The 13922-nt window shown below is 36.0% G+C and overlaps 2 protein-coding genes across 2 annotated transcripts; both read right to left on the minus strand.

Annotated features, from left to right (window-relative positions):
* Positions 1–10258: 10258 nt before the first annotated feature.
* On the minus strand, positions 10259–11203 carry LOC139144363 (tripartite motif-containing protein 2-like). Its single transcript, XM_070715065.1, has one exon. The coding sequence runs from the start codon at positions 11201–11203 to the stop codon at positions 10259–10261; it is 945 nt and encodes a 314-aa protein (XP_070571166.1).
* A 26-nt stretch (positions 11204–11229) lies between these two features.
* LOC139144364 (E3 ubiquitin-protein ligase TRIM56-like) lies at positions 11230–12465 on the minus strand. Its single transcript, XM_070715066.1, has one exon. It carries the CDS (start codon positions 12463–12465, stop codon positions 11230–11232), a length of 1236 nt encoding a protein of 411 aa, XP_070571167.1.
* Positions 12466–13922: the final 1457 nt, after the last annotated feature.

Below are 13922 nucleotides of genomic sequence, written 5' to 3' on the forward strand. Positions count from 1 at the left end.
ATTGCTTTGAAACTTGGTATGCTTGTTTTCAGGGCTATTAATATATAAACTTAATTAAGTATCACTCTGGCCTGCCACATCGAACCAAATGTGAGCCAAGTGTCATTGATGCTTTGTTTTCTGTAGTAAAGTCAGGCATCTGAAAATGGAAAGAATGTTTGTAATTAGTGATCTATATCCTTAATCGCTGCACTATTAAAATTTGATGAAACGTGCTGCAGATGTTTATCATACCAAATTTAACAGTCAAGAAAGTCATATTGCAGTATTAAAAGCTAATTATAGTAGGTCTCTTCTGTACTGAACACAGGAGCATTTTAGGTTCATATCTGGCCTTCTGATTTTTTATGTCAAAAGCCATTACTGAGACATGCCTGGACCAGTTTCATGCAGATTAACTGAATTTTGACATTTCAAGAGCAGCATGCACATGACATAGTAATTCTCTTGAACTTGGTAAAAAGACATTACCTCATGCCATTCATTCTAATGTCTACTTGTTTACAATCCAATCCAATATGGGCATCAGTCACAGACAGGTGTTTGGCACCCTTCCTTTTACATGTGCATCATATTGACTTCAATTTAGTTAATTCCTCTAACACATTCCCAATAACAGCAGGTACTGTCATTGTCAATGACTTGTTTTTGGTGTTTATACCTGTGTAGCTTATATTAAAATTCTTTCACTTTGTGTTCTCTCTCTTCCAGGTATTTATGAATGTGGCATTACTCCAAGCGGTCAAGACATCTATCAAAGTGCCTTCTGGATGCCTTGACAGTTCATTAAGTACAGCTATGAACTGTTTGGTCCGTGCCAGGCACTCACAGTTTGTTTCTACAGCAACATAGCAGAGTTTGCATAAAACATTTCAAATAATCTAGGCATAGTTGTAGATGTTTTAAGCTATATTTCTTACAATCAACTGTAAACAAAGTATGTCAAAATATGTGACAAACTGTATACTAATGAAAACATTTTCATAACCATTTAGAAATCATAAGATTTTCAACATATTGACAAGGATAGATACATGAGTCAAACGTGACACAAACATTCAGAGAATGTAATCTACATGACAGGGCTTATGGCACCCCTCTGTTTGTTCATAAATACCAAAATGTAAGATTACTTGCAGGCGCAGTGTAGATGAACTGTGTGGCTTTAGTAAGTGGTACAAAAATACAACAAAGCAATCGCACACATTTAATTTGGTACCTTGCCAGTTCTGCCCGATGTCAATTAATGTATAAGCTGCCTGTCAAAATCACGTATTTTCTCATTCTTGAACTTTTTTGTGCTTTTACCTATGTTGCCTGTATCTGCTGTATTCAACTTCTTTCACTTTGTGTTCTGTCACTTCCATGTATTTACAGGTGGCGTCATTCCAAACAGATATTTGTGACCTTGCCTGCCTGATATCTGAGTTGATAAACATACTTGTTAGATGCCTGAACAGTTCACAAAGTTCAGCTATGAACTGTTTGGTGTATGCCAGGTACTTAAGTGTTCCCATTGCAACATAGCAGAGTTTGCACAAAGTCTGAAAATAATGACCAAGTGCCCCATCCATCACTAACAGGAATACAGACTATGGTCAAATTAATAGTACATAACTACAACAGCACTCAAATAAACAGTCAAACGATATTTCATTCACGCCATTCCAAATCTTACAACTGTAATACATGCATCTTTTCAAGACATCCAGTTCACAGAATATCATACAGCTGAAAAGCAGTTCATGCCACTGAGTGGTTGTAGTTTGAAGTTATGTAGTGTCTTGGTGACAGTTACTAAGCTGGCCCTAAGGCTTACTGCTTGAAAATTGAAAGGGCTATGTAAAACCTGACTTTGACTTAATTTGCTAGCTTGTGCCAAGAGCAGGGTCTATTTACCTGTATTTTGCTGTATTATAACAGACAATTTCCGTTTTTACCATGCAGGTGGCCATGATGCAAAGAAATATTTGTGTATATTCAAACGTGTTTGTACACTATGAGTTTGTTTGTATGGCCATCATGTGCTCTCTTCGGCATGTGAGGTCTGTTGAACACACCATATCTGCTTTTATTACGGAGAAGAACTAAGGACTGTTCATAATTTACTTTCAGGGGGCGGAGGATTTTCAGGGGCGGGGCCACCCATTTTCCCCAAGAAAAATTAGGGGGGGGGGCAGACAAAATACCTCAAGCTTTTAGGGGGCAGGAAAAACATCAATTCAATATTTGCCCAGAATTTCAGATCTATACAATAATCCTTAATAATCCTGTGTGCATCCAGAAGATCATGTGGCACTGCATCAATGCTATGGTGTCAGATTGTGATATTGTGTACACAAGAAATTTGCTGTAGTTAAAGAAGTGATCTCAGTGTGTATGAGGCTAGGAGAAATGTGGATAGGCTTACACATTGTGTATTGATGCTAATACTTTTGTGTCCCATTCATTCTGATATAAAGATTTCTCAGTGACAGCTTGCAGAAAAGGCAAAAAGACCCCAACAATTAACATTTATTTTTTCCTGTCGTCTGAAAACATGCGCATTATGACCATTTTAAAATAAAAATTTGTTAGAAAAATTTAAAATATGAATGCTCTGTCAATTTTGAAAAAAACTGCTGACAAAATGTGAACTTTAACTTACTCAGGGTTATCTGCATTTTAATATGAAGAATCAAGAAATGTTCTAAAATATTCCTCAGCATTGTTGCTTTCAGTGGCAGCTTCTTTGTTTTATGGCAACCAAATTTGAAGAAAAGAGAATAGTAAAAACTAGTTAGCTTTCGCCAATTTTAATTCCTAATGTTTAAAACCTCCACTGTGAGTCTGCAAATATTCAGCATCATCAAATGAAAATGTATGCTGAACTTGTGCATGTACATGTACATCTCACTTTCCAGAAATATCTGGATATCTGCAAATGATGTACCATTAAACTTCAAAGATATACCGGTATATCACTTTGCCAATTATCTGCTCCTCTGATTTTCTGTTCACCATTTCCAACTGACTTCTGTGCTTGTCTTTGTGTGCATCATATGTATCAGTGAGACATAACAAAAGAAGTATTCATATTTAGTAATTAACTTTTCTTCAAAAATTTACAACCAGATATGTTTATTGCTAGCCTTTCCAAAAGTGTGCCACTTGCAGTCCCTGCAAAACATTCTTTTTATAGTCACATAACCCTGAAATGTTTTGTTATACCATCAATTAAATGTCCACTACAGTTCCTGCAACTTGTTAGACTGGATATGTCTTAGAGTGTAAGCATGCATGTATATACGTATTAGGGGGGCCATGGAAAAAAGGAAAGATGAGGGGGGCCATAGATTTTTTTCATTATCTACTAGGGGGGGGGGGGGGGGCATGGAAAAAAATCACCCAGAAAATAGAAAATCCTCCAGCCTCCCCCTGGAAATAAATTCTGAACAGTCCCTAACGTACAACATATATGCACAGACTAGAATGAAGGTAACATATTCAGTGTACATTCAAAAACTGCCACAACACAAAAAATCACGATTGACATACAATGTATGTTCTGTCCTGTTAGGGCTGTTTTTTTCTTGGCAGCCACCAGTCTGTGCTAAGCTTTAAGTCTCTGATAATCGTTGCAGTTCAAAGTAAACTTTTAGCGATTTAAAGTATGTTTTAAAATTTGTCAACCACTTAAATGGCAATTTGCAATAATTTCCGTATTATGTGGAACATGAATTCTGTCAATGGAAGCTCAAAACTCACCTTGCTGTTCTGGCCGATGTCAATGCGTCATTTGCCCATCAAAATCATGTATTTTTAAGGGGTTGCTGCACTCAACACAGCGTATTTTGCTCAAAAATCACTTTTTTGCAAATATTTATTCAATTTCATCTAATTTTTTTACTCAAGCTTAAAATATTGGTTGGGCTCACCTTTAACTTCTCAAGCAGTCATAAGTTGCATGATAAAGAAGAGTTAATGTATGCAAATCACCCGATTTCCTGTCTCCTCTTTTTTCCCTATTTCAAGATTTCTAAAGAATTTACAATAACACCACTCTGGCTATGTCAAATTTTCTGAAATTTTCACATCATGTTCTTGAAATGCTATATAACAAAACTATTATTTTGTTTGGCAATAACTTTCTTACTTTCTTATGCTCTCTGTTTTTCATAATATCTCTATTCACATGATTACTTCACCAGTGAAGTGCAGCTGACTTGTTTGACAATGAGAGAGCAAGCTGTAAACTCTGTAGCTGGCCATTCTGTCCGATGTCAATGTGTCATTTGCTTATCATAAATTTGCGTTGTTCAAAGATTATTTGTTGGCATTGAGTTTGGCGTTTTTACATGTGTTGCTTGTATTACAATTCTTTCACTTCATGCTCTTTATTTTCCAGGTAAATTTTGAATGTGGCATTATTCCAAACAGACAGACATGATCTGGCCTGTCTGACATTAGAGCTGATAAACGTGCCTGGTATATGCCTGAGCAGTTCACAAAGCACAGTTATGAACTGTTTGGTCTGTGCCAGGCACTCATACTTTGTTTCTATGGCAACAAAGTAGAGTTTGCACAGAACATAGCAACTAATGAAGGCATGGTTGTCGCTGTTTTGAAGCTACATTTCTTACAAGTCAAATATTAACAAAGTTTATGTCAAGACATGTCACGCACTGTATACTAATGATAATTAAAATATTGTCATAGTCATTCAGAAATTGTTAGATTTTCAATATGTCAATTGCTAGTGCATACCGTAAATAAGTGATACAAGCATGACACAAACATCTGGAGAAGATAAGCCACATAACTGACAGGGCTAGTGGTACCCCTCCGTTTTTCATAATACCAAAATGTCCACAGGCAAGATTACTTGTCTGCGCAGTGTGGCTGACCTGTGTGGCTTTAGTAAGTGATACAAAAATACTACAAAGCAAGCTCACACATTGGCACCTGGCCAAGTCTGCTCAATGTCACCGCGTCAGTTGCACATCAAAATCATGTATTTTCTCATTCTTGAAGACTTTTTGTGTTTTACCGGTGTTGTGTGTATTTAAGACCTTTCACTTTTTGTTCTTTCATTTCCAGGTATTTGTCGGTGCTAACATGCATTTACGATCTGGCCTGTCTGATATCAGAGCTGATAAAGCATGCCTGTTAGATGCCCTAACAGTTCACAAAGTTCAGCTATGAATTGCTTGGTCTATGCCAGGTCACTTAGAAAGTTTCCATGGAAAAATAGCAGTGTTTGCATAAAGTCTGCAAATAATGACCAAGTGCCCTAACTAACCGGATATGGACTTTGGTGACTATACAATGTAAAAGTGTCATTTAAAAAATGTCAAATTTGCAGTATGAAGAACAACACAGAAATCAACAGTCAAACAAGAATCAGTGATATGCCAATCCAAATCCTAGCTTTTATACATGCATCAGTACTACAGTTCACTGAGTATCCTAAACCAAACAGCATTTCACTCCACTTAGTGGTCATAGTAGTTTAAAGTAATTTAAATGTCTTTGTGATAGTTATAAAGCTGACCCTAGGGCTTACTGCTTTGAAATTGGGAAGGTTTACTTCACATTGCAGTAATTATCAGTGACTTTAAACTTGTCAAAGACTGACAGCCATCATAAAAACCTCCCTTCAAAGCAGGCTTTGCTCATGTTGCACATCAACCGGTTAAACTTGGAATTCAAGTGAACCATAGAATAAACAGAATCATATGCACGAACACAATACCGGCCAGTATGCGTGTGTACACTGTAAGTTTGTTTGCAATGCCATCACATGATCTCTTTGGCATACAGAGTCTGTTGAACACACAGGGAGTGTATGCTTTTATTCCAGAGTAGAACTGATGCACACTTATATGCACAGAATAAAATAAATGATTGAGTGTACATTCTAAAACTTACCACAACACAAGTCACATACTTTTCTTGTAGTAATACAGGTTATAATAGTTCTTGTACTGTGAAAAGGAATATCAAGTTGACACACACAAGGGAGAAGAAAAAGAAGAAAAAACTTATATAGTCTTAAAAACTGTCCCCATATCTTAAGATGAGAGTTCAACTTATTCTCTTTGTTAGCAATATGAAATTTCAAGTTTTTAATATTTTGCATATACTGTTTGAAAGCACCCACAAACTGAAATGCTCACGTGTTTCATTATATATTGCAGTTATGTGTAAATTTAAACCTTTGCCACATGTTTGCAACTTCATTGAAAGTGTTATGATCAACATAATGAACAATATTCACCACAGATTAATTCTAAAGGTCATTAAGTATACAAATATGTAATTAGCTGAAATAAAAATACTAAATTCTTTGACTGCTGTCATTGTATCACCACTTTATATAGCAAGCATAATTGCCTTTGGTCAAGTCCTTCAAGCTATATATGCCAAACTGTGAAAGCTCATTAGATATGCAAATTATAAATTAGCTGACATGAAAATGCGAAATGACTTTCAATATTGTTTTAACCTGGTATAATCATCAATGTACATAGCATATTTTGCCAACTTTGATAAAGTAAATCCCAGTATATATCCCTAATTAGGAAAGTTCATTCAATATGCAAATAAGGAATTGACAGAAATTATCTCATTAAATATGCAAAATTAGGAATTGGCTGAAGTAAAAATGTTTAATGACTTTCAATAATGTTGTATCATAGTATCTATAATGTACATAGCAAGTTTCGTCAACTTTGATCTGGTCAATTCAGATGTATATCTCTAAATAGGAAAGTTCATTAAATATGCAAATAATTGGCTGAAGTAAACATGCTTACCCTTTCAATAATGTTATATCATAGTATCTTTAATTTACGTAGCATAGTATCATCAATTTTGGTCAAGTCAATTCAAATATATATCCCTAATTAGGAAAGTATATTGAAGGTACAATGATTTAACATTATTGAATCATTAAGCATTTTCACTTCAGCCAACTCCTAATTTGCATATTTAATGAACTTTTGAAATTAGGGATATGTATCTGAATTGACTTCACCAAAATTGATGACACTTACTATGTACATTGAAGATACGATGATATAACATTATTGAAAATCGTTAAGCAGTTTTACGTCAGCAAATTCCTTATTTGCTTATTTAATAAACTTTCCTAATTAGGGATATATATCTGAATTGACTTGACCAAAGTTGATGAATCTTGCTACATATATTGAAGATACTATAAAACAACATTATTGAAAGTCATTAAGCTTTTTTACTTCAGCCAATTCCTAATTTGCATATTTAATGAACTTTCCTAATTAGGGATATTTATCTGTATTGACTAGACCAAATTTGACGAAACTTGCTATGTACATTAAAGATACTATGATACAACATTATTGAAAGTCATTAAACATTTTTACTTCAGCCAATTCCTAATTTGCATATTTAATGAACTTTCCTAATTAGGGATATATATTGAGATTTACTTGGTCAAAGTTGGCAAAACATGCTGTATACATCGATGAAACCAGGCTAAAACAATATTGAAAGTCATTTCGCATTTTCATGTCAGTTAATTTATAATTTGCATATCTAATGAGCTTTCACAGTTTGGCATATATGGCTTGAAGGACTTGACCAAAGGCAATTACACTTGCTATATAAAGTGGTGATACAAAGACAGCAATCAAAGAAATTTGGTATTTTTAATTCAGCTAATTACATATTTGCATATACTTAATGATTTTTGGAATTATACTGTGATGAATATAGTTCTTGGTGTTCATAATAATTTCAATGAAGTTGCAAACTTGTGGCAAAAGTTTCAATTTACAGACCACTGCAATAGATACTGAAACATGTGAGCATTTTCATTTCATATATGGTTAGTCCCAGGTATTCCTGAACATTTTTTGCTTTTACCTGCATAGTTTGTATCAAAATTCTTTTGCTTTGTTCTTTTTTTTCAGTTCCAGATATTTATGAATGTGATATCATTCCAAAGTTTATCTGATATTAATCATATTGCCTGTCTGATATCAGAGTTGGTAATGATGGTATGTACCCTAAGTGTGAACCATTTGATCAAGGCGGGTCCTCTGACCCTCTTTCCATGCATGGCAACACACAGGATTGAGATCAAAAGTATGATTAATAATGATACATTAGTGATTTACAATGTAAAATTAACATACTTAATTGTGGCAAACAATGTTGAAACATGCTGAAAAACAGGGTGAAAAAGTGCTTCAATACCACCTATTAATAGCAGATAAAGAAAAGCAAAATATTTTATTGTAACAATCAAAATACATGCTCATTAGGTAGTGACTATTTTCATTTACATATGTTGGTGTATTGCTATAAAACTCACACATGTCAATATAGTTCATGGTTGACTGGAAAAAGGGATTTTATTTTTATGCAATTTATCCTTTCATGAAGTGCATTATACAGACTTCAGCTGTGGAGAAATACAATTAAGAAAACACTGCAAACACAGCAAAATGACATATACACCAAGATCAAATATTGATTGAAGTGTCATTGCAAGTTTTACAACAGTTAAAAAAACATTGCAAGGTTACCAGAGTTTGATTTATGGGATTTATTGGCTGGGTAAATTTTAACAACCAGATGATTCTTTATCCAATGAAAAACTACAAAGGGAAAAATATAAGTGTAATTTACAATGGAAGGCTACACAATATTGTAAAAAACAGGTCAAATTTAGAGCTTACATATAATGGTCTTCTACACACTAAAAACATACGTAATACCATTCCATCACAAATGAAATACGAAATAGCTCTTAAAGCCCGATGCGGACTTAATCCACAAATCTAGCAACATATTTGTGTAACAATTGCAATTTCAAAGGAGAACAAAACTAAAAAAGACAGAAACACCTCATAATCTTCTTAACACCATAGTTAATCTCGATCCCGGGCCTTTTCGAACTGGGGTTTACCAGCACAAATAATATTCCAGATAAGTCAAAAATGAGAAGATTTGCCAGCAGTATGTTTGAAGTAAAAGTGCAAGCTACAAATATTCTCTGTGCTTCAGTATTGATTAAGAAATGTTACAGGCATAAACAAATCTGCTTATTATCCCTCCCCTAAGGAGTCCTGAACAAAAACACAATACATATTTACAGGTCAGAGTACGAACTATGTGAGTATGATTATATGCACAAGGACAGTGCTCTTTACCATCTTACTCAACAAACAACTTCACACAGCAGTTGCCATGTCAACAACTATAGAAATAACGGACGACACGCTGACCATAAAGCTTATTTATAAGCAAGGGTGAGAGGGAAGTCATAAATTAACAGGCGAGGCTTGGCGAACCCGTTAATTTGGCTTTCCTCTCGCCTGCACCCATAAATAAATGATAATGGTCAGGATGGAGTCTGTTAATTCCATTATATTATCAACGAACCCCGAAAAACCATCAAAATTTATGAAAATTTCCCGTGCGAACGACAATGGGGCCCCAGAACCTGTCAGTGAGTAGTGCGCGCGCTGCAAAAATTTTGCAAATCCGGAGATTTGTTTGAAAAAAACGTCTAAACTTGGCCCACAAATGCTCCATTTTATTTTGTGGTTGATTATGATCTTTGTACAAATCACAATTTTCGTTTTAGCCGTAAAGTTACTATGTTTATGATATTATTCATATTCACGGGCATGTAAACAAACCATTACTGTGTATTTGTGGGCAGTCACGTGGTTCAGCTCGACCAATTAAAATGCGATGGACACGGAATGGTAATATAATACTATTTAATGGGTGCTCCATCAATGACCGACAAACCTACAGGATACATCAGATTCCATAGTTTCAAAGACATTACCATGAACATCATATTTGATAACATTGTCATTATCACATAGTTACATAGATAAACTCTGTGAAATTTCAACCCTATGAAAACTAAGCTTTTAAGATGTTTTTCCAAATTTACATAAGTACCTATTATGCTCATCAAACATCTTTATCATTGACCACAATATGATACTTGTATTTCTTCTTGTTATAGAAGACATAACAGTTCAGAGTACCCTTGATTGAAAATGACGCAACATTGGACCCATCCTTTCTGAAGATTGTGTTGCTCTCGGACAAACTATCATCTGCTATGTAAACATCCCCAGTAAATGCAAATGAAAATTAAAACAAATTAGTTGCTCCATCATCGAAAAACAGGTCTCTTTCATCATTGCATGTTCAGCAATTAAAAATGTTGTCCGATCTGTTTTTTTCTTATGAGACACCTTACTTATCATTCTACAAACATTTTCAAGCAACAATTATCACGGTCCACTACAACTATTTTCAGTGATTCTCCACCGACTGCCAAACTCACAGGATATTTTATCCTCTCTTTAATTTCTATAGAAGCCAAGACTACACCATGGAAGTCATATTTGATAATGCTATTATTGTTGCATGCATAGACATATTCATCGTAAACAACAATTCCCTTCTCTCTCCTTTCTCCGTCACCTTCAGTAGATGTACTACCAAATCTGCCCAAATATTTGCCATGACTGTGAAACATCTGAATGTAACCTTCTGTGGTATTCTTGTTGACAGCGAATATCATTCCTGTTCTACTGATGGCTATTGAAGAAATAATACTGAGTATATCCTTTAGTGAAAATGACCTGACATAAGACCCATTCTTTGGAAAAACCTTTATCTTTTGAAATAAAACACATCTATCTACAATGTAAACATCCCCATTAAGTGGATGGATGGCAATGTACACTGGATAACTTAACTTTCCCTGGCCAAAACAATCTATCAAATTTCCATCCATATCACTGACAACCACCTGTCTGTTACCCTCGTCTAAACTGTAGTATAAGTGGTTTTCCTCTGAAACAACTACATCTGTTGGGTGGAAAGGCTTCTTGAAGTGTATATATTCTATGACTTTCTTACAGTTACCATCTGTGTCAAATACTTGTAATCTGTCGTTACCAGAGTCGGCTGTCACTATGTCTCCATCTCTATTAATACTAACACCTAATGGCCACAAGAGCTCCCCTTTCTGGGTACCGTTTTTTCCAAGCACCTTTATAAGACCTGTGATGGCTGGAATTTCAATTGGTGTACCCTCTATGGCCTTTCCATTAACCATTGCAGTGATAGTGTATCGACCAGCCATGCCAGCAACGGTTGACAATCTGTACGTTCCATCTCTGGCATCATGGACTTTCATATTTTCAGATGATCCATCTGGTTTCTTTACGGTGCCACTGATATTTCCATGCACCTTGATATTTTCCCAGTGGAATCTGTTGTTACCAAAAGGTCTATGACTTCTCCCTTTAGTACTTGCTTTGGTATGTTTTCCACTTTGCACCGAGATATGTGTACATCAGATATCAGCTGCCCCAACATCTGATGTACCGGCATATCTTTCTCTGTGGGCTTGAAATGCACAATCTCAGCCTGAAAGGGACGCACTGATTCTGAAGACAGTATTCTTTCAATTTGCTGAGTCGTTTCTTGCTTTGTGGAGAGCAGCTGAGCAGCATTTCCATGGGACATAAGCTTTTTCAAGTAACTTAAGGTGCTGCTGATCATGTCAAGCTCCATTTCTATCTCACTGATATTGGCATCGACATCTTTTACTTGAAAGTCATAATGTTCCCGTATTTCAGCTCTAAGCTCCTCTTCATCACGTCTGACCTGCTGCTTGACCATTTCCGCCCTATTCTTCAACTGCTTTCCTGCTTCTTTGTCTTTTTCTTGGAGTAGAGAACAAGTGTGTGTTGAGGCTTTGTATCTAGACTCAACATCACGATTTTTCAGTTCCATTTTGCTAAGTATTTTTGATTTGATATTTGCCAGATACTCATCTGCTGCAGTGTTCAAATCTCTATGTACATGTCGTGGTATGCGATGATTGACGATCGTGCAGTCGGTACAGACAGGCACCTGACAGGTGTCACAATAGAATCTGACCTCCTTGTCAGGGTGCACATTACAGTGAACTGATTTGTTTGTCATGTTATCAGTGTCGTTGGACTTTGTAACTGATAATTCGCCAATTGGTAGGATCTGATGTGATCTTGTTACTGCGATGTTTTTGTGGATTTTTACACATGGCTGACAGAGATATTGAGAGCATTCTACACACCTCATTACTGCATCTTTTTCTTGACAGCTTTCACACATTGCAGCAGGTTTCTGTTCTCCTTTCACTCGGGCCTGAAAATCTTCAATGACACCAGTAATGAAAATGTTGTTTTTTAGTGCCCGCACTCCGCCATGAGGGAGTGGACATGAAGCTTTACAGGTTGGGCAGTTTAAGACACCTTGATTCTCCACCAAAGTGAGAAGGCACTGCTCACAAAATGTGTGCAAGCAGGGTAGGCTTTTCGGCTTCTTGTATCTTTCAAAGCAAATGACACACGTAAGGAAATCCTTTTCTATCTGGTTTAGGACTTTCCTAACACTTGCTGTTGCTGCCGCCATTTTGCTGTTCAGTGACCGTCCTGGCTACTTCAAATACTTGTAGTCAACAAGGATACAATGAAAAGGCCCCCTAGGTGACAAGTGGGAAATCCTAGAAGTGGCTGTCACGTCATTGACATCAAGTATGCAGATGACAGGAAATCAAGCCAAGTGGGCTGCATATCGGGCACATTATCAAAGTTTTAAAAAAGAAAAATATTTTTGAAAATAATAATAATGGTTTATTTTTCACCCAATGGTGACCAATTGGTCAGATTGACGGGGATTACATGACTTGGAAAAAAATTAAAAGTGAAAAAATAACAAAGGCGAAAAGTTTACTAAAATCATACATAAAAAGCAAAAGTAATCTTTAAAAGCAAGTAAAAAAAACAAACAACAATATAAAATGACCAAGGACAACAATACAAAATAAAACTGGTCAAGTGAAATGAATAGGTACAGGGAGACAACATAAAACTGATAACATAATAAACAAATCTAAACTTAATAGAAGGACACTGTAAACAACTGGACTGATTTCCTTACATTTGGTTCTGCATCTAAATGTCACTCTTTTACTAAAACGGGTGTCATATATGTGGTGCGTTACATCAGGAAGTAAAAAGTGCAGTTTGCTATCAGGGTTAAAAATACTAGACGCATATTTCTTGCAAACGAGCAGGCGTCTTGCTTCAAGCGTTTCCATATTCATCAATTTGAGGGCTTCTCTGTAGGGTGTGAACGGATAAATAATCCTTACAGCTCTTTTCTGGACACTTTCAATGGTGGACTTAAGCTTATCTGAAAGTCCTCCTTGCCATACTACTGTGGAAAATTCAAGACAGGAACGTACTAATGAGATGTAGATTAATTTAAGGTCATTAGCACTGGCTCCATACCTACTCAAATCGCGCACAATATGAAGACGCAGAGAAGCTTTGGTTACTAATTCGTCAATATGTAAAACGATAAAACATGGCAATGGTTGCTAGTCATCAGATCAGACCAACACTTCGTAAGAGCCAATATGCTCCTTATGACAAGATTTAAAACAAAAACTGATTTTGTGAAAACAGTTTAATAGCTTCTCTTTCACATTGAAAGGATCCATTGTAAGCGGATTCCATATTCTTTTATTATCGGTATTGAGGTACATATGTTCCAGCTTTGACAGTAGCTGAGCCTTAAGGGAGCGTTCAGTTATTAAGGCCAGCGGTGGGCTGGCAAATTCTTCCTGCGCATCAGTCAAAATAAGTTAACCCCCCTACCCATTGCACCAAAAAATTGATGACCCCCCTTTTAAGATGACAAAAATTTCATGACCCCCCCCCCCCCCTAACATTGCTTGAGTTATTAAGCTGCACACACATACACCTCTTGAGGTGGGGGCGATAGAATCCCAAAAAAAGATTCTAAGATTTTTTCAAATGAATGATCCTCCTTACAAACTCACAAGGTGTGAATGTTCAAATTTC

The sequence above is a fragment of the Ptychodera flava genome, chromosome 11 (genome assembly GCF_041260155.1).
Source record: "Ptychodera flava strain L36383 chromosome 11, AS_Pfla_20210202, whole genome shotgun sequence".
Classification (NCBI taxonomy): Eukaryota; Metazoa; Hemichordata; class Enteropneusta; family Ptychoderidae; genus Ptychodera; species Ptychodera flava.